Source organism: Bombus vancouverensis, chromosome 14 (genome assembly GCF_051014615.1).
Source record: "Bombus vancouverensis nearcticus chromosome 14, iyBomVanc1_principal, whole genome shotgun sequence".
NCBI classification, from domain to species: domain Eukaryota; kingdom Metazoa; phylum Arthropoda; class Insecta; order Hymenoptera; family Apidae; genus Bombus; species Bombus vancouverensis.
This window is the reverse complement of record NC_134924.1, coordinates 8029341-8051945: the sequence shown is the minus strand read 5'-3', so window position 1 is coordinate 8051945 and position 22605 is coordinate 8029341. Positions and strand designations below refer to the sequence as shown.

At 35.9% G+C, this 22605-nt stretch overlaps 3 protein-coding genes across 7 annotated transcripts; 1 reads left to right on the top strand and 2 right to left on the bottom strand.

Moving 5' to 3' along the window:
- Positions 1-6714: 6714 nt before the first annotated feature.
- Positions 6715-10243, bottom strand: LOC117153676 (cdc42 homolog). 3 transcript variants are annotated; one of them, XM_076624045.1, is made up of 5 exons: positions 10155-10243; positions 8813-9019; positions 8637-8746; positions 8337-8534; positions 6715-8252 (listed from the first exon to the last, which is right to left on the bottom strand). In XM_076624045.1, the coding sequence occupies exons 2-5, from the start codon at positions 8988-8990 to the stop codon at positions 8163-8165; spliced, it is 576 nt and encodes a 191-aa protein (XP_076480160.1). In that variant the 5' UTR covers positions 8991-9019; positions 10155-10243; the 3' UTR covers positions 6715-8162. The 3 variants fall into 3 exon arrangements, with proteins under 3 accessions (XP_076480160.1, XP_033183841.1, XP_033183850.1); XM_033327950.2 differs by lacking the exon at positions 10155-10243 and adding an exon at positions 9444-9733; XM_033327959.2 differs by lacking the exon at positions 10155-10243 and adding an exon at positions 9448-9733.
- Positions 9879-15529, bottom strand: LOC117153667 (protein crossbronx homolog). Of its 3 annotated transcripts, XM_076624044.1 has the most exons (8): positions 12246-15529; positions 11838-12118; positions 11561-11742; positions 11413-11477; positions 11065-11165; positions 10767-10954; positions 10509-10677; positions 9879-10247 (listed from the first exon to the last, which is right to left on the bottom strand). In XM_076624044.1, the coding sequence occupies exons 2-8, from the start codon at positions 11850-11852 to the stop codon at positions 10158-10160; spliced, it is 810 nt and encodes a 269-aa protein (XP_076480159.1). In that variant the 5' UTR covers positions 11853-12118; positions 12246-15529; the 3' UTR covers positions 9879-10157. The 3 variants fall into 3 exon arrangements, with proteins under 3 accessions (XP_076480159.1, XP_076480158.1, XP_033183828.1); XM_076624043.1 differs by having other exon boundaries at positions 11838-15529; XM_033327937.2 differs by having other exon boundaries at positions 9879-10241; positions 11838-14985.
- Positions 15530-18196: 2667 nt separating this feature from the next.
- Positions 18197-22459, top strand: Wdfy2 (WD repeat and FYVE domain containing 2). Its single transcript, XM_033327055.2, has 7 exons — positions 18197-18644; positions 18768-18909; positions 18985-19190; positions 19301-19540; positions 19627-19765; positions 19898-20097; positions 20184-22459. Exons 1-7 carry the CDS (start codon positions 18484-18486, stop codon positions 20320-20322), a joined length of 1227 nt encoding a protein of 408 aa, XP_033182946.1. The 5' UTR covers positions 18197-18483; the 3' UTR covers positions 20323-22459.
- The last annotated feature ends 146 nt before the right edge of the window (positions 22460-22605 follow it).

Genomic DNA, 22605 nt, shown 5'->3' with positions numbered 1-22605 from the left:
ACGGATAGACATATATCAATCCGTGCTAGACATATATCGGCCCATTCGAAAAAACATTTGACAAGAGCGTACACTCCGTTTTCTACCTAAGCGTCTCTGCTTGAACACCAAGGCACAGGGTAAAGCAACGTACTACGAACAACGGCGCTCCTTTTTTTCGTCTTCCGTTTCGCCAAGACTTTTCAACTAGGCGACGTGAGAAGGAAAGCTCCTCTCATCCTCGTTGCGGTCGTCCGAAGAAGAAGAAAGTTCGTTTTACGAGTTCACCGTAATTGCCGGAACAACGATTCGTCGTGGATAGAAATTTATAGTTATCGTTATCGGATTTGCGTTACGCGAACCTCGATTACCCGCCACCGGTGCTGCTTTCAACGGAGGCCATGTACTCACGAACAATTAACTAATTTTTGCGTAATTGCACCTTGCCGGCGTACGAAGCTATTTCTCATTTCCCGCGGAGCAATTACGGTGAAACCATGATGATTATTTCGAGGCTTTCGCTCGGCGAACGATCGATCCTCGAAACAGTCATTAACCGATTGGAAGCGTACGTGCCCGCCACGGGAGTCGGGAACCAAAGGGTTGTAGCTATTTGTAACAAAATTAAATTGATCCCGGCGAGGTTGGAGATCGACGCGTTACGGATCGGCTCTCGTCGCCTCCCTCTACCACGTGCTCCCTGCTCGTTCCGCATCGCATCGCATCGCATCGCATCGCATCGCATCGCATCGCATCGCGTCTCGTCCCATCACGTCTCGTTCCATGTCCGTTCGATCCTCGTACAATTGCGCGCGTGGAAAGCACCGAGCACGGACTTTGTCGTTCTATCGAACCGACCTGAAAGGACGAGAAAATTAAGGCGAGCAGACGGTTCTATCTAAGAGGGAAAGGAACAACGATCTCTGCGAGAAAGAAGAAGAAGAAAGGAATTAAACCCTTCGGTCTCGCGAGGATCTCTCTTAAGGTGGCCGAGCCACGTAATAGAGAAATGATTTGATTAAAATGTAAAGGAGGTCCGGACCTTCTGTTTGCGCATTTCACGGTTCGCCTGTAAAAAGCACAGGGCCAGCCGTTAGACAGATGGCAGTCGCTGCACTCAATGGCCTGAGAAATTGGATCGCGTTTTAACTCCCTTACGTTTTCAGCTCCGAGCTACGGATACCGAGCTTCCAGCCGCGACCTCTGCACTTCTTACGTGCCACCACCACCGGGCCCAACTCGATTCCGTCCTAGAACGAACCGCGAAAACTTCGAACGAACTCTCAGCGCCTTCGGCGCTATTCCCATCCCTTCTTTCTTTTCGCTCGTTCGCTGTGTCAATGGACACAATTTTGCCACGGCCGTCATCTGGACAAATTGCTAAAAGAAGAAACGCGAAGCATCGATCCAACCGCGAACGCGAGTCGAACACGCACGTTTTAATCGCACGCAAACCAACCACGACCAATCGCTTTTAAGATGACGAGATCGAACGTCCTCCGGGAACGGTAATCGTTCTCTCTTAAAAAAACGCATCACGTTCCCGATTGGCGACCTCGTTCTGCAATTTGCTACCCTCTCGGATCTTTCGATTCTATTTCTCTCGACGTTTCTTTTCCACGTTCAGGTAACAACCAAGATTGATTACCTTTTAATTATCGTCCGGTTCGATTAACGGCCGGTTCGATCTGTCGATACCGATACCACACGTCCGTCGTTCGCGTTCCTTCCCTCTTTCTGTTTCCATCTTTTAGTAAATTCGAATTAGGTATACGGCTACGTTCGATCGCAATCGGAATGATTCGTGCAAGCAAAAGGTGGAAATTCAACGAGTAAAATCAAAGTGTCGGACGACGTAAGCAGCAAACTTTAGACGATCGGTAGCCCGAAGAGCGCAGCGGTGGTCAGAAATCGTATTCCGAGCGAATACGATCGCTCAACCTAGCGGTGGTTCAGTGTCGTCGTACCATGTCTGTACGATCTGTCGGTTTTAATGGTTTGTCGACGATCGAAACGTGGCTCCCCTTCGCACATCAGCTTCCGATCGAGCGACAACACCGCTTCTTCTTCGTTGCCTTCGTCCGAAAGACGGGACTGGGCGTGAAAGCAAACAGAAGGGTGAAACGAAGGGAAAGGAAGGAGGAAGAAGATGAGCGAGCAGCGTGGGTGGACAATCCGGGTTCTCTCGAGAGCAGAAGGTGATACGGAGGCCACGGAGGCACGGTCGAGCGATCGTGCTCGAGAATAGGAGGGATGAAGCAGACTTTGGTGGGAGCGCGATTCTATCCAGAGCGGGGATAGCTGCCGCGGTGGGGATGCCGATGAACACCGCGGTGAGTGACGCAGGAGGGGTGCCAAAGGAGTCGAGGAACAAACCTGGTGGCAGCAATCACCATGAGTGGGCGACGCGCGCTTCTCTTCTCTACGTTTCTCCGATCTTCTCTTCTCTTCTCTTCTCTTCTCTTCTCTTCACCTCTTCACCTATCTTTTCCTTTCCTCTCTTTTCCTCTTTTGGGTTATCAGTCTGACGAACCACTCGCCGACCTTTTCCCTTCGAATCCCTCTCGCTCGTTGTTTCTCTCGCTTCCTCCTTCTCCCCCTATTTCCTACCCTCTTACCCTTTTCCGCTTCCTCTGGATCTCCGTCAGTGTTCGGTTCGCGTACGTGTTCGTATCCGTGTCCGTGTCCCTTGCACGCAACCGCATCATCGGACAGCTCGCATCGTGAGGGTTGAGAAACTTTATCACTGGCCATTCCCCTTCCTCTATACACTTAAGTACTTATTTAGCACGATCACGACCTTACGATTCTTGCCGCCAAACAAACTCCTAATGTAATTCGAATCGATGAGTATCGCGCGTAGTTACGAGTTTAAGAAAACAGAGACGAGATTACGAGTGGACCACGCGTTCCAGTCGCGGAAAACGTAACAACGCCGCTTAAGTTAAACGTCTACTCAAAGTTTTACCATATGACGCTACCGATCGAGTAAGCTCGCTCACGAGGGTCTGGTAACGATGGCGTAGGGGACGCAATGTTGCCTCTGCGACATGCGGTACCGTCGTATAGACGGAGACCAAACAATTTGTATTAAAATGAGCGAGCTACCCTCGCAACGGCGAGCGATTTTATAAAAACGATTTTTTAAAAAAAGCAACGACCGCTACCAGCGGGCTAAACGGATACAAATCCAATCTTTGTCTCTCTCTCTTTTTCTCCGTTCCGCTCTATCGAAACGCCGTGTAATTCGCAACCTCTCATTTTGTTTTATCTCGCGGAAATAAAGAGCGCGTACAGAAGTATCGTTTCAAACGCAGTGCGAAAGTTAGCGACGTGAGTAGGAGGTCTCGAGTGCTGGATGATCTATTAGGAACATCGACGAGCCTGGCGTAACGGTAAGCGACAGCTACGTACATACGTTTATAATATGCACCGAAGACGAACGATCTCTTATCGATCGTGGCAGATACGCGTAGAGAAAAGCGGTTTGACTTTCCACCGTTTACAGTCGCGTGTCATTTACAAGGCTCACCACGAGCGATCCTTGTCCTCGCGAGAAAAACGAGACGCGATACAAAATGATTCGTCTGGTTTCAGCGACGGCGGTCGTTTGCTCTCCCTCGCTCCTCGATCCATCGAGATCGGACTCATCGAGGTATGCTTGCCCCCCGTGGTTCGCTTCCATCGAAAATCCAGATCTGATTGGTGACGACTACGACGACCAGTTCGTTGTCAACCGGACATGTTAAACGAGTACGGGTCCCTTGTTAAAGATAGAAGAGAAAAGAGTCGAAACGCGATGCGCGCGTGTACGCGCGCGATCACCAACGGTGATCAATCACCTTCAAACTGCGCTCGTACAATGCGTGTCGTGCCACCAGAATCTGGCCGCTTGAGAGAGCTATTGTTGCCACCCACGTTGTCTCTCGACTTCTGCTTACCGCTCTCTCTAACGACCACGACCGTCTCTCGTTTGCCAAAACCCCAAAAGATCCAATACTCCTGATTGCTGCACCCTCCTCTCTCCGCACCCCTCGCAATCCCAATACGTATAGAGGTGATTCTTTTTTTTCGACCGGCTATCGACTATTCCTTTCTGCCTCTACGATCTAACCACTCGATAATGCTTTTAAGCGGTTTCCAACTAATGTAATCGGCCATCGTACCTGGTCCGCGATGCTCGTAAATCGCGTTGATACGACCGATCGAAAATCTGAACTTCCAATAAACTGATATAAATACGTGGAAAACGCTCCCGTGAGACTTACCCTTCTCCGTTTGATACGACTAGTTTCGAGAGAGATAATCCTGTTAGAACGGAGAATCGCGAATCGGAAACCGAATTTTCAAGATTTCCACCGATCAGCTTTGAAGGAAAAGAACGGCCATCGTAAAGGTAGAAACGAATACGCGTTATCGGATCGATTGGATCGCGACGAGAAAAAGAAGAAAACATGCAACAACGTCGTTTATACCCCTCTGCAACCGTCTCGTGTTCGATATCCAAAAAGAAAAAAATGGAAAGAAACTAAAAAGTTTCCCTCGGAAAGGAAGCGATCCAAGCAGATAACGGAGACGCGTAATCTCGATGCTACTGCAGCTAGAAACAGCCGTTGCGGACGTATCAAAATATTCGAGCTCTGCATAATTTCTCGTGATAAGTGACAGGCTAAAAGCTGTCCCTAAGTCGAATCGACCGAATGTCTGGTTTAGTTTAAAACTAGATCTTAGACGTTGATTCTTTTGAGAGCAACATTGTCCGTCGGTTAGGAAGAGGAGTAAGAGACACGTGCCACTTATCCACCGTGTTATCGTACGACTCATGGCTGACTATAGATACCAGAAGCTGAACACTCGAGTATGTATATACGTCGGGATGATTTTCGGCTGCGTATGTACGCATACACGCGTATCGCGATCGCTGCGTTCGTCTCTCGAGTCGGCTTTTCATCCGTTTTTAAGCGAGCCGTGGAGATTTTTCAAGATCGCTCGACGCGCGCTATTAACTAACTGCGCCATTAAAAGCGTTATATCTTCCTATCTTTGTTTATTACTTCTACGAAACGAAACATTTCTTATTTGGATTCAAGGAGTAACATTTTTTACGATGTAAGACTACACCGTCCCTTAACTGTACGTGCGAACCCCTAGCACACATTATTTCTTCCTTCGCGGAAAATGCACCGACGTTGGACTTTATTTTTCTTTTTCTTCTTTTTTTTTCTCATTTACGTAGGAGCGAATCCCCTGTAGAGGGTTTAGAAAAGGGAAAGTAACCAGAGGAGAAGCCTAGAGATGCTTTTGACGAGTTCTACTCTCTTGACGTTCTATGGGGCCCAGCATGGTGAATGACAGGTTTGTGAAGTTACGAAGTTACGTTTAGTAGTGGCGGAAGGTGAGTTCGTGCGTACAATCTTCGGGTTATTCTTCTATCTTTACAGAGTGTATCATTTTATGCAGACGAGTATCTTCATTTCGCGTGGTTCTCTCTTCTCTGAACTTAATAATATCGCATTGAGTGTGAAAAACGGTTCATGATAGTCACAAAATGACACGATTAATAACAACCAATATTATCAACAAGAAACTATGTTATTTTTCTTCTACCAGACCTGTATGTATATACGACGAATTAACACTTATCCTTATCGAAGAAGATATCGAGCGAGACGATATACTAAAAGAGTCGATGGTATCTCAACAGAGAGAAATATCTTCTCAATGACTACGAAATATGTAGATCTCGCGGTTTTATTCGGCTTAACGATGACGCGAAACATGCAACGGTACAGAGCGATATAAAGACAGAAGGGAAGCGATTCTGGCACCGACAGAGATCGCCAGATACGCCTAAAACTGAGTTGCGTCAATGTGCGGCTGGAAAAATGATTACCATCGCGCGGTCAGTTTGTTTTATTTACAATGCGTGCCTCGTATTGCATAAACTTGTACGTGTTTACCTTCTTCCAGGTGTTTTGGGGTTACGTATACGGCTAACCGATCATCGAATCTTATTCATGGACTCAATTGGGTTGCAATTAATCGACCAACAAATTTCAAGAGGGAAACGCGCATATGCCGCCTGTCAGAATTCGCTTTCTCATGGATGCGAGAATCGATTTGAAATGATTAGCGATAATGTCAAGGGAGTTCAGAGGCACGTCCGTGATGAGTCCGTGACTGGCGTACCTTCTGTGCCGACGTGGTTAAGTTGCTCCAGTACGCCAATACGTAACCACGAATCCACCTAATTGAAGTAACCACAAGGCGCAACGCGCTACGTTATACGGCAATGCAATCGAGCCAGGCAAAGGTAGACAGACCTGCCACAGGTACAGAAAGAGGAAGAAGGAGAGAGAGAGAGAAGGAGAAATAGGAGGAGAGAGAGAGAGAGAGAGAGAGAGAGAAAATGGGAGGACCTGGTTCGAAGAAGACGCGAGGACGAAGGGAGAAAAGTCCCAATAATCCATGATGGATAAGTAATATTAGTACTATACGTCCACGGTACGATTTTCTCTCCGTTAGGTCGACGAATAACCATCTGCCGCTTGTCTTTCGACGTCTAGTATTTCCATTTAGACGTAGCATTTCGAGCTTCGAACAGTACGGAATGCTAAGCGCACTCGACGATTCTTTACTCTTAAAGTGGAAATCACATATGAATTATAATATCAAATAAAGAATAACGAAAAAAAAAATACTTTCAATTTAAAAAATACAGAACAAACGGGAAAATAATTTGTTATGCATAGTATAAATATATTTATATGGATATTTTATAATGTAATTGCGTCTACATATCGTGACACGTATAATGCTAATAAATGCCACCTCTTAACTGGATACAGAATGTAAAAATCGATCGATGATCTCTTTATAATGCTCACTCATGCACCGTCCCACACGTAATATCATGGTCGATCGAATTCTTTGAAAAACTTTTCGATCGCAGAAAAATGCATTACATTTTAGAAATTTGTCTCACATGTATCCAGTTCACGTATAGTAAGAAGTTTTTAGAAAAACAATAGGCATTGATTTTTTATTTATCAAATAATATAATATTCGTTGAAATAAATAATACGTAAACACGCAATTTTACTGGGAAATAAGCTCAATGCTTTCGACCAGCTATGACCTTCGTCCATACAATCGTACATGTATGTATTTTCATGAAAAGTTATATGTATACATGTATAACTATTTTTTACAAGAATTTCATACCGCGTTTGATATAGTGCAGCCAATATTACTAGCAAATTTATTCACCGACATCTTATAAAATATAAATGCCTGTTATTACTAACCTCTTGTTCGTCGTTTTAATACATCGTATCAGTGTGCATCTGTAACGCTGATATGTACAAAATTAGATGTAGAAAGTTTTGCCAAACCAAATGCGCTACTATAAAAACAATTTGCGTGATTTAGCTGCCCAATTTCGAAAATGTACCAAAAATGAATATGTCAAAGAAAAATAATATTTCCATGTCTGTCGTCACATGCGATCAGAGGTGTCTAAATAATATACATATATAGCTTTGATATATTGTACGTTTATACATTCATTGCGAAATCTCTGACTTAGATCTCACTACAAACGTGTAATTTCATTCTGTATACTGAAAACTAATGCTTTGTTTTATTTTTTTCAAAATCCTTCCGATTCTTTATATATTCCAGAAAATGATTTATTCTATGTTATTACTCGTCTTATCGATAAATGAATAAAACGCGAAAAATAATAATCAATAGCACCAATTATTCTAATAAAAATATCAAAGCAATTTTAAACAACATAATTAGTTTTCAAGGTAAAACTTGAGTAACCAAAAAATATTCGTACAATATACATTACGAAATATATTAGCTTTTAGATAAAATTGATAAATCCCATGAAACTAATCAAGTTTTTAGTCAATATTTCACGTTGCATGGAATGTGGCCGACATTATGATATGATACTGGTGAAAAAACTGGATCGAAATTGTCGCGTTGTAATATTAGCGGCTGTTGCTTAATTTCAAAAGATTAATATTTTTTTTTCAAAAGGAACCATATACGCACGGTCGTGGATTTTCTAACAGTGCTTTATACTACGCATGAGATTTGCCGCTCGTTATTATTACGTGTAACTTTGTTTCACTTCTGAATACACATTCCTTTTAAAACTGTTACTCTTTTTACAAGAGTGTACACTTCCTCTTCTTTACTGGTTCTGGAGGTTCCAATGCAGCTAAAATAGCTTCATCAAATACATTTTTCAAACCTTTCTGCAACATCGAAAACTCTGTTATTATTACCAAAAGACTACAATAGCGTGGACCTGTCTTCCTATTTAACAGATGCATACTTACTTGCGTAAGAGCACTACATTCTACGTATTTTACCGCTTTTAATTCCTTGGCAAGTTTTTCTCCTTGCTCTGCTGATATCGGTTTTTGCTTATTTTTTGCCAATTTTTCGATAGTAGCAACGTCATCTCTCAGATCAATTTGAGTACCAACCAACAAAAACGGAGTTCTTGGACAGTGATGCGTTATCTCAGGTACCCACTAAAGTAAAACGTGTACATGATTGACATTTCTTTCCTTTACTGCATAGTACATTTCGTTTCAATAGTATCCTAATGATAAATAAATTGGATTGAACATAACCTTCTCTTTAACATTTTCAAATGATGATGGTGACACTACTGAAAAACAAACAAGAAATACATCTGTTTGTGGATAACTCAGAGGCCTAAGTCTATCATAATCCTCCTGGCCTGTAACATAACATAGTATTTATATGCTATATTTATAAACAAATCTTAATATTATTAGAAATTTACCAGCAGTATCAAACAATCCCAATGTATATGGATCACCACCGATCATTACTGTCACTGCATAATTGTCAAAAACAGTAGGTACATATTCGGATGGAAATTTATTGGTTGTATATGATATCAAAAGACAAGTTTTACCCACAGCTCCATCCCCTACCACAACACATTTTATTGTCTGCATGCTGATATTTCTTGTATTATCTAAAATAGCTGTATTAAATACATATTTAAAGTTAATACAACAAACGAATCACACGACACTTCTGGGGATATTGTGTACAATATGTCAATTCGACTTTAATAACAATAAACAAAGTACAAATCACTCTTAAAATTCTTTAACGCTTTGTCAGTAATTGATAAATTCATCTAAATTTCTTATATTTGACGTTATATGAAATAGACGAATTTAATGAAACCTCTCGGATGAATCACATACAAAGTCGGCCTGCCCTTAACCTTCAAACATATAACCAAATTCCAATATAAAAACTAAATTATATTAAATTACTTCCTATTACTCTTCACAATAGTAACTATTACTTTTTATATTTGCATTTTATATTACCTATAACATGAACTTATAAAAGGAAAATCGTATTAAGTTATTGAACGTAAAAGTAAAGACGATTACCTACGATTGTACGTCTGTCATTAAAGGTTAAAATCGTAACTCATAATCTTAAATCACAATGAACAATTATACAACTTGAAATATATTGGTAAACGTAAAAAAGTATAAATACAACATCTAGTACTTCAACGCCATCAAGCGCAATATATTCCACCGCACTTTATATTTATCACGAAATATGCATTTCTTTTAACGATCGTTCATTCACAACTGCTTGTTGCACACGTCTAGCACCCGTCACATATGATCACGAATATAAAAATATCTAATACTAGAGTTTATAACAATATAAAAGCAAATAATATATTTGATAATAATAAAATTATTATTAAATATTGCTTCTTATATCACTTAAAAAATTTGCAATTAAAAAAAATACTAGAATCACTATCATAACAAAGCACTAGTTGGTACTAGATCAATACATAAAAAGTGTCTGATTGTAAATTGTTGCTCCGTTTAAATGTTTATTTTAAGAAATATTAGCACTACATTTAATAATAAATCAACAATTGTATATTCTTACTTCAGTCAAATATAAGAGTATTATAAACAATTATTATAACAATTTTATACATACATGTTGAACATAAGTAAAAAATAATTTTCATTTTTGCTACTATAAAAATACATTAAAATTTACAATTCTCTTATCTCCTAAGGACTGCAGCTTTTAGCTTTGTTATTACATTTTGTATACAGTATAATTACTTATTATCTTGCTTCGGGTTTAGAGAATGGTTGTAATGATCCTGGTTGTACCCATGATAATCCAACTGCTTTATTTTCTTCCTCTTCCTGTATCTCATCACATTATAATCATAATTAATGAAAAAGTAGATCAAAATATTATAAGTTACTTTCATTAAGCTTTAAATAATATCCTAGTGTCTACATTAATATCTAATATAATAAATACATAATAAATATTTATTAATCTACATTAATAGCTACATATCTCGGAAAAAATATCTCTATGGTTTACATTTGGAAGTTTCAAGCAGTAACAAGTATAAATGAAAATGGTTTTAGTAATTAAAAACATTTAGATATATATTTCTTTACCTTAGGTTCATAGATTTCTCTCTTAATGGAATTATGAAGCTCATCGACATATGGACTAAAAGTAATATAGTGAGGATCATCCACCATAGGTGAACTATAGACTTTGTTTAAGCTTTCTCTCACACATTTTCTTACGCGATCTCGAAATGTTTCGAAATTATTCTCTAATCTGTAATACAAACATAATATGTGTAAAATTTAAATATTAACTGACAACTACAACATTCATTGATCAAATATTTTTTCCTAAATACTTACAAATTAGACGCTTCATGATTTACAGAATTCATTTTAATATCTACTTTTGTGAAGATTTTTGTTATAAATTGTACCAATTGCCAAATTCGATTACTTTTTCTCCATTCAGGAAACCCCCACGATGTATATAGTTCTCCAGATTCAGAATCGATCAAAGGATGAAAAACTGGAGTTTGAAATGTGACTTTCTACAATTTGTTCGGTACACAATAACAATTAAACATTCAGTATACAAACATTAAACAAATCAAGACAATTTTATAACTAAATTCTAATGTATTAGGAATTACAGTCTTACAGGACATCCCCCATCTGGAAAATTTTGTGGTAGCGTAATATTAAATCTGAAGATTCCTCCTTGATATATTCCTTGCCGTACAAATTGTACTCCAAACCATACTAAAACAAAATGCATTTATTACAGCTTGATAAATGTCCAGGAATGTCTAATAAATGTGTACAAGAAAATGTGGCAAACAATAAATCATGCACATATTTACATGTAAACCATTATACAAGACCAAGTCAGGATAAGCAAGACCTAAGAATCAATTCATATTTGACTTAAATAACTTGAATGCAATTTTTCTCATACATAAAATGCATTGAAAAAAAAAAAAAATATTTATTTGCTCATACTACTTACATAAGGAATTTTGGGCAGATGGTATGACATAAATACCCTTCAGATCTTGCGCACATAGCATATTACTGTTTAAAAAGTAATAACAAAAGAACTAAGAGATTTTCATTCACTGCAGACATTTATATACTGATTTGCAAAATTAACTTACTATTCTGATAAAATATTGTATTCCTGTAAGTATACGGTATATTCTTTGTTAGTTTGTGACACAGTTGGCCTATCAATCATTTTCACAGACATGCTCAATTGAGAATCTCCATTTGTATTCAAAGGTAATAGTTTCCTGAATGAACCTTGTCTTTTTAGGTTATCGTTCTTATTACCATCATCCTAATATCATATAAAATTAGTTGTTATTTTCAAATGTTTCTATTTATCTTCCAGATTAAAAGGAAACATTTGATTACTCTTATTTTGTTTATTACCTTTGTTCCTGACATACTGATGTAATTAAGAGAAAAAGAGTAGGATTGTGTCTCAAATATAATCAACGTTCAGGATTTTAAATAATAAAAATATGTTCCATTATCTCACAAATTTTATCAGATAACTGGCTATTCTGTTGTATTTCCGATTACCATCATCTTCTCTGAAATATTCCATCTCACGCTATATGTGAACAACCATAAACGAAGGAAGACATAGATCTTATATGGTTAACTAATATATCGACTAATGCTTTTTATTTTATTTTTTATTATCTAATCTAAAATAAGAATAAATATCATCTTATCAGTCCTATAGAATGTTAGGTCTATATTGTATCATTAATTAAGGACACGATAGATGTGACATTACATAGGACTTTGTATCCCAGGTTTTGAAATACCGACCTGGAAAAATCAGCATTTCTTACGCCCTCTGCGATTTATTGCGGCCAATATAGGAATTAATATTTAACTGGATAATCGAGATCATCGAAAGCAATAAAGTCAATGCATACATAAGTATATAGCTAGAGTACTCAATGATTCAATACACATATATATATAGCTATAGAAAGATCTTCATTTGTCAAACTGAATCTACAATATTTCACTTTAAAGGAAGAGTGTAAATTCGACTTTATATTCTTAAAAAAGCTCTGTTATCCTAATCAGAGCTACTAGCAGCGAGATTCTTTGGTTGAGATAGGCATGCATTTGTTGGAATCCGAACTAACTAATGTAATATAAGACATATGTTAACCAAAAAGGGGAGAGTGAACTAGGGAATAGAGCGTGATCTCAGAGTGTGTCCAGTTCAAAGAACATGTAGTAACTTGGCTTGTGCATATAATACGTGTATAATAATAATTGTATTATTTCAATATACTAAATACATATATACTTTTTCTTTTACACCTATATACTTGATTGATTAATCCCATCGAGTTATGGGTCCAGAATAGGTGTAAAGAAGGTAGAAATAAAAGAGAAAACGAAAGAGACTCTATAACGAACAATTGAGAGCACAATCACGCGTAGCGAAAAGATCAAAGACCAGAGTTTCAAAAAAAGTATTTCGAAAGGAATCATGGATTCAGAACAGTATTTTCCCCACTCATCCGCAGAGAACTTCAGTAACTAACTATTTCAACTATATGCGATGACCACAAATCGCAGCACTACGAAATTAATTTAAAATTAACGTCATTTTAATTCAACTTGAGATAAAACAAACCGCAACAAATTCAAATTCTACTTTTTAATAAATTCTAATAATTATTAACGATAGAAAATATTGAGTACAATCGCGACATCTTATACTTCGCAATAGTAAAGCAAACGAGATCGTCTTTTCATCGCAACGCTAATCCAAACCGAAGTGGTACTTTTTCGCAACTCTAATTGTTAGCACGAAATTTAGATTCGCTACTGTAATTCAAACCGTAATTAATTACTCGCAACTCTAATTGAAAAACCGCGATTAGCCCAATATGACGATGGGCCGACATGTACGTCGGCAAACAAACAAATCACAACTAATACTACTACAAATACTAAAAGCGAGTACAGTGACAAAGTAGTAACGAGAATGACTTTCCATCCTCTGGATGATTCAGAAGATGAAAAGCCATTAGTAGTTGCCCTCTTGCATGGCAATTTGCCGGGCCTCTTCGGCTCATAGCCTCTTCTTTCTTCGGGCGCGATGCCCGCTGAAACTTACATCTAAGCTCGAGACTTTCTAAATCGCAAATCAAAAAATAACGTATAAAGGTGAAATAAAAACATAAATCGCGAAAGCTGATCCAAATACACATGGATGAACAACGATCATATAGAGATCGCTGTCCGTTCGCATGTGCATGCTCGAGCAATATTAACGTTCGTGTCGAAACCCAATCGCGATCGCGACCGCGAAATTCAAAAAATCGATGGGCGAAGTCAGAGACGATGGCATGTTCCATTCGTGCCAGCTTCGCCGTCGATTTTTCGAATGAAATTTCCTGAAACAGGTTGGACACGCGTAAACGCGCCTACCCGACCAGAGACTGTGCCAACCTGCCCGGCCCTACCTACTTATACTGAACAGGCACGCCAGAAAGTATGCTACCTATCCTACCTAGCCCTATATTTAAAAATGGCAAAACAGGCACACCAACACACTCACTCCACGATTCTCACACATAACACTCGGGCGCAAGGACCTACACTAGAGAGAACGTCCCGGGACGCCTCCGACACCCGAGTTTGGCACACAACATGCACACTCTAATATTACGTACCATTTTCCTGAAATCGACTGACGAAGGCTAGTTACCATTGCGTACAACACAATAAAAGTAAACCTCAGTTTTAATTAAAAATATTCATAATTCAAAGAACGTATCTATTTGTCAAAGAAATTACAGGTGGTACGAAATTTGGTACCATATATTATAATTTAACAAGAAAATTAATAATACTAATACCTGTGATTCGCCGTATTTAATAACGAATCTTTGTTTTCACAGGTTGTAATTGAACTGATATTTGTGTGAATTTATGTTTTATTACATAAATTTATAGCAAATGGGATAAATACTGAAACGACGCAATTCCACAGCCTAACCACACACACTATGTGGAAAGTACGTCGTGCACGATACACTAACGCATCGTCAGTCGCTTACAAATTATTATAAAATCAGTGATCATCGTACCCATTGCCTTTCTCTCACCCAAGTAGCACCTGGGCACGTGAGTGAGGTCCTGGCAATGAACACGGAAAGGGTAAAACCTGAAAATCCTAACTAAAAAAAAAGATATTAGTGCATCTATTTCGTCTTTAGCGGGCTAATCTTTTTTCATTTTGCATTTTCATATTTTATCTCAATTACTAACACTCTATACTCTACTTTATTAATTTAATAAATTACCAAAATGTTATTGAAATTACATTACAAAGAAGGCAAACTGACACTGAATAAGAAATTTATTTAATACTTGACTCAAAATTAAATATTAATACAAACAACCTCAGGTAATTCCTTCGTCAAAGCACATATTCGAAAGTATGAAAACAGTATTCAAAACTTGTTGCTTTGACTCTAAAATTTACCTGTCGCGAAATTTCTTCTTGCACATAAAATTCAATACATTTTTGACGGCAGGATTGAACTTTAATATCTCTATATTTATATTTTAAATCGATATCCAAACATAATAAATAATAATGTCAACAGAAAACAGGAGATGAAATAAAAACTTATTATTATCATTATCATTAGATATGCAATAATAGCAATTTTTAACGCAACGAAGTCGGAGGGTATCCGACTTCATTACTATGAAATATTTAATTAAGTCATTTTAATTCTCAGTAAATACACATTCCAACTTCAAAAGTAATTATAGTGAACATATCCTCAATCACAAAATTCAAATGAATTGTTAATATATCGTTTGTATCAGTTAGTACAATTATCGATATTATTAATATAAAATTTGTTAGTATTATGTAACTGATATAAAAAAAAAACGCGATGTGCAAGAAGACCTATCCTGAACTAATAAATAATACATAGAAGAAATGTTACTACTCACGCATATAATAAATATCCGCGGTCACTGTACTCGCAAAAAATTCTACGTAAATTACAACCAATCACCCGTGTCGATTTGGACCTTTCGTCCTACGACATGATTGAGTGACCGGAGGGACAAAAATGCATGCGACTTACGATATGATGTGAAGGACGAGGTCATCGATGCTGTAGCAGACCAGGGAAAGTCATGGTGTGGATCATCATCAAGGAGGGACCATATAATGCCATAGAAGAAAACTGTAACAGAACATAGAATATTGTAATTTGTTCTTAAGGAAAATGTTAATTATTTGAAAAATTTGAAATAGTGGAATATTGACCTCTATTAAAATTATAATGCCAATATTCAATTCAAGAATGACAAATTTAGATAACAAGGAATAAAATTAAGTACAGATTACAAAATTACTTACATTCTTGGCTTTTGAAACACCACTAGGTACTTTTCAGCTACTATTGTAATTAGATTTATAATTATTAAGAGCTATTGTGCTCTAGAAAACACAAATGTTATTACGCAGCAAAAACTGACTCTACCGACCGCATTGCGCGCGGACACAAACATTCTCTGAAAACAGATTGTATTAGCAGGGAGAAACAGAGGGGGGGGTGAGAGTTTGTTTTGGAGATATCGCCGTTTCTGGAAGCTTATATATACGTGTAGTATTTCAAACACTGTTTATCGATTGCAAGATATTTTCTAACATGTTTCCAAATATTTATCAATATTCTGAAATATAAAACCAACTCTACAAGAAGAATTCAATTGTGAATGTTCGTCATCAGAGTTTGAAATATGGTTTTTATTAATATATTACATCGCACCTTATGAAGATTCGACAATGCTTGTAATAAATTAGACTTTTTTAACTAAACATGCCTGAAGTGATTATAGCGTATATACATATAATCCTGCACGTGTCTCAACAAGTTTTATTCAGTCTCTTTCGAGGAAATAATAAACTGATATTCTCGTACAAATATGTACAAACGTAATAAGTTCGCGATAGATCATCTTCTAATAACAATTAGATGATTCGTATAATTTGCTACATGTTGATATGAAAACATTAATTAAAAAAATAATTTCTATAACCCCTTTTTCTTTCATTTTAACATTTTTAAGAAATTATGCGACTATTTATAAAATAATGTTATTAGATATCAATCGTAAGCTGTGTAACAATTATGTAACAAATATTAATTACCATTGATCCAACAAAAAGGGAAAATAAACATATACATGCATTTGCTTTGTTATAATAGCTCAATCATTACCAAATCTGCATGAAAAACCAACGAATTGATTATTAATCACCTGTGGTGTCCATTATTCCGTAAATCCCTATTCTTTCGATCACGTACCAATAATCTGTACAGTAGGAAACCAACAATTTCAAATACATGACATAACCAATATGACAAAACCAATAATTTAAAATATTAGAACAAGTTATAATAAAATAAACCAATAATAGAATCCAAATTCTATTCCAAAGGTCGATAATATGAGCTATCGATAACACTAACCGTCAGATATGCAGTCAACGAGAAAAAGTTTTGGAAAACTACTTAATCTTACTCAAATGATGATTAATAAGTGATTAAATAAGAACGTACTATTCAAATGAAGCAGATAGAAGTGTAGAAATAATGATAACATTGGAATGAAAGTACTAATAATTACGGGCTAATGCGACAAATTCTCACTCCACAGATTTCAACAGAGAATGTCACCCCGCGCCAAGCGTTTTCCTCAAATTACGAGCGATGCAACATTCTTGGCCAATAGAAATGCTCGATTTGACTTTACAATATTTTTCACCAATAGAGACGCCTGATGTGATTTTGTAATATATTGCGCCAATAGGAGCATTCGATTTTCCTGTGTACAAGCGCGCGCTAATTTAATCAATTCAAACTGTCAAATTGATGAAATTAATGAATAGGAAACATATTTTTAAGGCAATGTCCATTAACAGTAATAAAATTATGTCCTTGATTTTATATGTGAAAATGCTATAACGGTATATTATTTAATTATTCATACTATTATTAATAAATATATTTGAATAATTCAAATATTCCAATAAATGGAAGAGAATGAAACAGTTTTATGAATGTCTTTATTAAAAATAAATGTCATTCTTAAAAATGATTAATAATTAGCAATTTAAAATAGTCCTTGAGAATTGATAGCGAAACTATAATAAAAAAAGAAATTTCTTGAATTGAAAATAATTTATTATCATTGTTTACTTCGTTATTAATTGCTGTATAAATTATAAAATCTTTATTTCGTAACACATGCTAAGATTATTTTCTGCAACGATGATTTTAATAATTAGTCAAACCACTAAGTACTTATCTGTGCCAGTTCTATACTATATATTAATTGATACAGTTGCATGTGATACAAGAATGGTAACGGATTCAAAAGTCCACCAAAACATAGGGCGTGAAAAAGCATTGCATGTCACGTCCATTCTGTATTTATCTCGTCTATGGCTGCATCTTGTCTATGAAATAACGTTTACCAACAATAGAAGCCGATAAATATCAATAAGAACTTCAAGTAATCAGGCACCAGTTATTAAAAGAATTATTTGAAAATTAATTTTGTAAAAACATTGGAAAATTATCGCCTCGCAACATAATTATTTAATAAAAAGAAAGTAATCCGAAAAATAATTGATTTGCTGTGTCTGCAAGGAAGTTGGTAACAAAGCTCTGCTATAGATAATGGTCCTGTTAGCGAGATCAATTGATCATCATTTTTTGTTTACATCCTCAACATAAATCGTGTGTGCATACATTTCTATTACATAATGCACGCAAATAGAAACTTCCACGAAAGTTGTAACAGTCGATAAAGAGGAACTCGAAAAGGAAGGAAAGAAAAATTCACGAGGAATAACACGAATAGCGCCGATAGGTTCTCCACAATCTGTTAAAAAATCCGACTTTCCGTCTTCATAACGCATATAAACTCTGATCATCATTGAAGTCCGACAACTGTCAAATGACAAGTCTGCTTCAAATATTACGTTTTAAAGATTGAAATGGCAGCAGAGATAAAGCCCGCACCGGGAGTAAATCATGATAAATTCAGCACAAGCCGAAAACCTATACTTCTATCGAAATTAGAAGGATGTAATGACGATGTTAATGCGGCTATCATTATACCGCGGGAAGATGGTGTAATTAGTGTTTGCGATGACAGGTAGATGAGTATTATATTCGAGTTGTAATATTAAAATTGAATTTCTTAATTGTTCGTTACAATAGTTAGTCGAAAATTTCTCTTCTTCAGCTATTCATGTTCTTAAGGAAATGTCTTTTACAGAACTGTTAGAGTTTGGTTGAAACGAGATTCTGGCCAATATTGGCCAAGTGTCTGTCAATATATGGCTGCTGGTGCAACATCAATGCATTATTGTGTACAAACTAGACAATTATTTGTTGGTTTGGAAAATGGAACTATAAATGTATGTATTAAAAGAGTTTTCTATGGAAAATGATCAATTTCTTTCTTTATTTCAATGTACTTTCATTATTTTCAGGAATTCATTTTGGAGCAAGATTATAATCAAATGACTGCCATGCGTGAATATGCCGCACATCAAGCGAGAGTTACTGGTGTTATATTTGCATCAAATTGCGAATGGGTTTTAAGTATAGGTCGAGATAAGATGTTTCAATTACATTGTTCAGAAACAGGACAAAAATTAGGATCATATCAAACTGATGCATGGTACACCGCTCTGCAGTATCCTTTTGTGAGAAATAATTTCTAACTGATTTCTTAATTATTAGATATGTATGTTACATTGAAAGAAGTTCTCTTTAAAACTACACACATCTCCTTAACTTATTCAGATTTGACGCGCAATCAAAACATGCCTTTGTTGGTGATTATTCTGGACAAATAGCAATGTTGAAATTAGATACTAATGGTGTTACCCTAATTACTACTTTAAAGGCACATACAGGAAGCATTCATACATTAGCATGGGATTTTGAAAAGCAGCTTTTGTTTTCTGGAAGTTTCGATCAAAGTATCATAGTATGGGATATTGGAGGCCGGCAAGGTACAGCCTATGAACTCCAAGGACATCAGTAAGCTATTCAGTCTACTAAGAAATTCTTCTCAAATTAGTTTCCAGTTTATATTTTTTGCAATCACAATTAAACATATTTTACAGCAACAAAGTAACTGCATTGTGCTATGCAAGCGCAGAGCGTGTGTTGTTATCTGGAGGAGAAGATGGTGTAATAGTATGCTGGGATATGGCTGCAAATAGAAAAGAAACTGCAGCCTGGATAGAATCCGATACGTGCCAAGTATGTAATTGTAAAATTATAATTAACTTGATTCTGAAATTTAATGCTACAACCAGTTTGGTTTTTTATGCTAATTATGATCCTACATTAAACAACATTTTATTATATATATAAATATTATGATAAATATAGGCTTGTGGAAGACCATTCTTTTGGAATATTAAAGCTATGATGGATCAACGACAATTAGGTCTAAGACAGCACCATTGCCGTCATTGTGGTCGTGCATTATGCGCACGATGTACATCTCAGCGAATACCAATACCAGCAATGGGTTTTGAATTTGAAGTTAGAGTGTGCGATCAGTGTCATATTCAACTTAAAGCTGCAAAGTAAGTAGGGACAATGAGCTTAGATTTATCACTAAAATTGACAAACAAGGTGGATGTTTAAATGAAATTATGCATGTGTTATATAGCCAAACATCTCTAGCATCGTTCCATGACGCAAAGCATAATGTCGTTGGAATGGATCTTGATGCTCCTAGGCGACGATTATTAACTATTGGTCAAGATCGTCTTATTAAGATTTGGGATATTTCTGCACTTCTTCAGTGAACTTCCAGATATATTTATCTACAAATAACAAAATTAATCAAATCGTAAGGCATAATAGAAAACTACTGTCTTATTTCAATGTAAAAGTATAATATCCAGAGCCTATTTTTACGACTATGAAATCATTTTAAAATCCGTTTATTTGATGATAAAAACAATTACGTTTCTACATATTACAATTTGCTTCTTGCATAAGAAAATCCTGGATTCGTGAAATATCTGCAACACCAAAATAGGATATCTATATAACTGGAAAAAAAAAATATATATATAAATATATATACTTGCAAGTACTCTTCCAACAGAGAAAAACTAACTCCATAACTTATTCAGCAAATGGTAGAAAATAGTATATTTTTTAATCTTATTTAGTGCAATCATATTTACAAACGACCAAAGCACTAATCAATAGATTTGGATTTTTAATCAAATTCATTACAAAATGTAATCTTACTGTTTCATTACACGTTTAACGCAGTAACTATAAATAAATTATTTTTGTTTTAAATGAACAAAATATGATTATTAAAAAATACATTATGTCACGTGAAGTTGTAAGAAATTTTACATTTTGAAGTACAAAATTAAGCTGAATTACATTTTCATCTGACCGATATATAGTCGAAAATTTTTAACACTTTTTGGTCTATATCAAAGTTTTTATTAGTATGTATAGTGTGAAATTATATTAATAATCTGATATACAGATTGACAATTTTGAGGAATTGCTCTAAACTGCGTACTCATTTAAACAATAGTAATTCGTTAAAACATTGTCGATGACTGTCAATGTTGTTCCTAGTCGTTTCTTTTTTTCTTTTGTTGCATTCCTAATTATTTATATTATAGTTTCTTACAAGCAATTATACAAGGTGCTTTATCCCGAAACCTAATTTGTCTCCAGACATTCATTATGATTCTCCAAACATTTAAACTAGGTACAGGTTATGCAAATATACTAATTATATAATAATGATAATACTACTACTAATACTAATAATTAGATTCATGCATACTATTACAGAAATGATGAAAAGTAAAAATTTGATTAAACAATATATGATCAAAGTTATAGGTATGTTACGATTTCTGCAAACAAGTATGTATAATTAAAATAGGAAACAAGTCTTCTCTTTATAGACTATTTAATTCGTTTAATGAAATTTGTGTTTGTAATTATTCAATCATTCCATTTAATAATAGGATGCATACCTTGTACCTGGATGCAATTTTCATTATCAGATTAGCATAATATTGATTTCTCTATTGTAAGTGATAAAAGCATTTGAGGAAGGAAAAATTATATTTATTGTAGAAGTACGTTAAAAATCAAGCAGTGTACTAGTATGAATACAATTTTGGCAAACGTATGGCATTAAATACGCCTTTTCCTTTGATCTACTATTATGTCGTATATTTTTATCATGTATGGATTCTACAGGAAATTATTTAATATTATTATTTTATACAGAGTTAAACATATATTTTCTAATCAGTTTCTATATGTTACGCGTGAAATATACTTTGCTATATAATTAATACTATTACAATGTCCACGCGCGAAGTGTTGATCATACATGTATATGTACATTTTTTAAGAAGCGATACTCCAAATGTATGTTATAGGATCTACCATTGCTTCGTTACATCGAGTGATAATAGCTTTTTAATCTTAGAAAATAATTTGCTGTATTCGCGATGCATTGTCGTCCATTGGAAGGCATCGATCGACTACTTGATTTATGAGCTACGTGATTGTGAGTGATCGATATCAAAATTGTTACTTAGCAATGAATTTGTCGTTGCTGTTAAGATAAACAACATCAATAACAACGCAACGTGGTACATTGTTATAGTTTTCGTACAGAATTGATTGCAGTACTCGTGAAAAATATATCGTTGGTGAGGAAGTGCCGTTCTCGTTACGTAAAAAAGATCGTGTTTATATATAGGAACGATTTTATGAAACTGTTAATTTGCAACGTGTATAACATCGTCGATGTTGTTATTGTTGCAGAAGTTTTCAGTACTTTGCATATTAATGTATATGTTAAAAGTTACAGAAATTACATTTTATGTATGTATATCATTCATGTGAAATTCATATAAAATGAAAATATATTTTCAATGTAAACGATTCGTTTGTCCTTGTGTCATGTATCTAACGTATTATTCGAACCGATGAATCAATCGAGGAAACTAAGGGAAGAAGATTGGAATTCAAATTGCACGATCGAATGTTAATTCGTTTTTGCCGCCATTCCGCAGCCGAAGCTGCAAAGA